Consider the following 3,247-nt stretch of genomic DNA (forward strand, 5'->3'; position numbering starts at 1 on the left):
ATAAGAGACAGTATGATACCTTTTAGATCATTCCAAAATGCCAGCACAAACTCTTTTGAGATTCCACAAATACGAGGAGTTTTCTCATTGCCCAACTTTGATAAAGCATGTTTAACCTCTGTCTCCTCAAATGGTGCTTCCAATCTCCTTGCATGAGTCTGCTCAATACATGAATCCACAGTATCTAGCAATTCCTTAATAGCAGTATCCTTTCCAGGAGGCTGAGTCTTCTTCTCAGATAGAAGTTCTGAGTAAAAATTTTCACAGTATTGCATGATGTGAGTAGGGCTGGATATTTTAGTATCATTCTCAATCTGTAAACAATGCATCAAATCTCTCTTCCTCTTAGCTTTCAGTTTGTTAAAAAAGCCCTTGGAGACATCATTACAGTCCTGTAGTGCATGAACCCTACATAGAAATCTACATTTTGTGGCCATTTCCAAATCATCTTGTTTCAATACATCTCTGGCGTGCTGTAGTTCCACAAGTTGCTCTTGACACGGTTCAATGACCTTAGCCAGCTGAGTGAAATGCTCAATTTTGTCTTGAGAAGATTTGCATTTCTCCCTTCTGAATGCATCATTCTTCTTCCCATATTTCCTTACAATATGTTGCAAATCAGAGCATATATGCATCCAGACATGCAGAGGGTGAGAAAACATTAGCTTATTTGTGTTAATCGTTTGTATCACCTCCAAGCTAAAGCAGCCATCATCAATCAATTTATTATTAACCATCAAGGGACATTTCAGACCATGCATGTAGGAGTTAGCATCCAGGTTAGACAAAGAACAAATCAAAGGGAAATGATCAAACAGCACCATTGAAACATCCACCAAGCAAGTTTTCTTCATTGGCAACCGATCAAAATGCATGAAATAAACCCCGTCTAGCCTAGACCAGGAGGATAGGTGGGAAAGGGAATGAAATGTGTAGCCAGCCTGTTGAGAGTGTTCATCCCAGGCATCATTAAGCAACCAGTGACTGCTTAGAGATTCCCAGATTCCGGCTTCTTTTGAGTTACAGACAGAAGCTAGAGAGGTTGTATCATTACTATGTAATACCATATTGAAATCACCCCCTACAACTCCTGCAGACAACTGAAGATCCAAACACCATTTCCAAAGCAAAATTCTCTCTTTAGAATAGTTTGAGGCATAGATGTTGACTACATGTAGGGGTCCAAAGGCAGAATCAATTAGAAAAACAGAACAACGACCCGAAGGATGATCCAGAATCCATTGGGGATTCAAATCCTGTTTAATGCATGTTAGGACACCTGAATAGCCACCAGGCTACCCTCCATAGAACATACAGTAGCCTTTGTAAAAGAACATCTTACCAGCTCTTTCATGAAATTTATGCTCTTGAAAAAAGCCTACATCAACATTGTTCCTTAGCACCCAAGTATTGAAGGATAGGAGTTTAGAGGGATCCTTGATCCCTTTAACATTGAAGGTTGTGATAATCATTTAGGGGTATTAACAAAAATCTCAGTATCCTTTTCTACTTCCTGCATATTCACTTCCAAATTAACTTCAGGAGGATCTGTAGTCCTCTTTTCATGATAATCCTTCACCATAACTTCAATAGCCTCCATGGTTTTTGGAGAGGGCATGTCTTGCAAGATGTCATAGGCATTAGAAGAGGTGTAGCCAGAGGCCAAATTTCTTGGCTTGAAGGTCTTCCTAGAAGGGGGAGCATGAAATCCTTCAGAATCAACAATTCTTTTCCCATTGTCCCCTCCTCTAGGACCTTTTAAGGAAGAGGGTTGAGAAGAGGTACTTCTAGTATTGTTGAGTGACCCAGGCAATCTAGCATAAGCGGGTGTTTTGGGACCAGCCAAAGGAACCACCGTTTGAGATGGAGTTGGTACAGGACGGGTAGTAGGTTTACCCATGGGTCTACCAAAAATTTGGCTCCTAGGTATCAAGTTCTTGCTCCTTGGATAGGAAGAAATCATCTCTATTGTGCCTTCTTTCAATGTTGGACAGGTTTTGGAGAAATGGCCTAATTTTCCACAATGGAAACAAGATCCTGCTAAATTCCCCCATTTAAGGTACAAGACCAATTTCCTACTTCTTCCAGTTCTATTTCCAAAGTGCATGGATGGAAATTCTCTATCAGTCTCCCACAAGATGCAAGCTTTATTCCTATTAGGGCAGTTAATAGTCGGGCTAAATAGAACCTTCCCTAAGCAGGCTACTATTTCAAAGATACAAGGCCACAAGTATGAGGGGAGATCTACTAGTTCTACCCACACAGGGCATTTACTCAACAGCTCTTCCTTGATGGTCCTGATTGGCTGCCATTGCAACACATGGATCACTTGCCCACAGAGAATCATAGTAGAAGGCGAAAGAAAGGACTTTTGATCCTCAGCCTTGAAGAAGAGCACCTCAAATAATCCAGAACCAGAATAAAATATTTTGTCCACCACTATTCTCCTAAAGCCATGGTCAATGAAGCCTGCAACCTCCCTAATGCTTGGGAGCTTCCCAGTAAAGTAAAGAACTACAACCCTTCTTTGAAAGACGGTGACCTGATTCCAGACTTTAGCAGAGTTCAGAGATACCTTATGTTGTCCTTTGATAGACGGGTCAGCAGTGAGAGAGCCTTTAAGAGCAATGGACATGGCTAAGGGGTCAAATGGGACATCCTCACCACTCAACACAAAAGAAGATGCTTCACCATTAGGGTTTAGGAGGAACACTTCGGGGAGAGCCATGCTTCAAGGGTCAAAAGGAGACCTGATCAAAGGATGAAGGAGAGTTTCTTCTTCGAGGGCTAGGAGTTGCAGTAGCAACACACCGAGAGCGATGGCAAAACAGAGAAACCCGCTACCCCATTCTACTCTCTCTCTCTCTCTCTCTCTCTCTCTCTCTCTCTCTCTCTCTCTCGGTCTCTCTCGGTCTCTCTCTCTCTCTCTCTCTCTCTCTCTCTCTCTCTCTCTCTCTCTCTCTCTCTCTCTCTCTCTCTCTCTCTCTCTCTCTCTCTCTCTCTCTCTCTCTCTCTCTCTCTCTCTCTCTCTCTCTCTCTCTCTCTCTCTCTCTCTCTCTCTCTCTCATTCCTTCGTCGGTTGTTGTAGGGCGTCAACATTATATGGCACGGGCATATTCAAATGGCATCAAGGGTGAAGGTGAAAAAGTCTAGTCGCGTGCATTGTGAGCCATGCCATGGGGCAGCCCGAATTTACAAGATCCCGCGGCCCGAACTTACAAAATTGCACGCCCTGAGTTTACCTAAT

At 42.8% G+C, this 3,247-nt stretch overlaps 2 protein-coding genes across 2 annotated transcripts; both read right to left on the minus strand.

Annotated features, from left to right (window-relative positions):
• Positions 1-1,468: 1,468 nt before the first annotated feature.
• On the minus strand, positions 1,469-1,900 carry LOC147457629 (uncharacterized). The gene has a single exon (XM_086513624.1). The coding sequence runs from the start codon at positions 1,898-1,900 to the stop codon at positions 1,469-1,471; it is 432 nt and encodes a 143-aa protein (XP_086369750.1).
• A 110-nt stretch (positions 1,901-2,010) lies between these two features.
• Positions 2,011-2,728, minus strand: LOC147457630 (uncharacterized). The gene is made up of 2 exons (XM_086513343.1): positions 2,189-2,728; positions 2,011-2,037 (listed from the first exon to the last, which is right to left on the minus strand). Exons 1-2 carry the CDS (start codon positions 2,726-2,728, stop codon positions 2,011-2,013), a joined length of 567 nt encoding a protein of 188 aa, XP_086369469.1.
• Positions 2,729-3,247: the final 519 nt, after the last annotated feature.

The sequence above is a fragment of the Adiantum capillus-veneris genome, chromosome 5 (assembly GCF_014529385.1).
Source record: "Adiantum capillus-veneris isolate H3 chromosome 5, ASM1452938v2, whole genome shotgun sequence".
Taxonomy (NCBI): Eukaryota; Viridiplantae; Streptophyta; class Polypodiopsida; order Polypodiales; family Pteridaceae; genus Adiantum; species Adiantum capillus-veneris.

What these genes read in the sequence shown, in the direction of transcription:
- LOC147457629 (XM_086513624.1), bottom strand. Translation starts at nt 1,900, where the DNA reads ATGGGTAAACCTACTACCCGTCCTGTACCAACTCCATCTCAAACGGTG.
- LOC147457630 (XM_086513343.1), bottom strand. Translation starts at nt 2,728, where the DNA reads ATGGCTCTCCCCGAAGTGTTCCTCCTAAACCCTAATGGTGAAGCATCT. An exon ending in TAGTAGCCTGCTTAGGGAAG is followed by an intron (nt 2,038 to 2,188) that starts GTTCTATTTAGC and finishes GGAATTTAGCAG; the next exon opens with GATCTTGTTTCCATTGTGGA.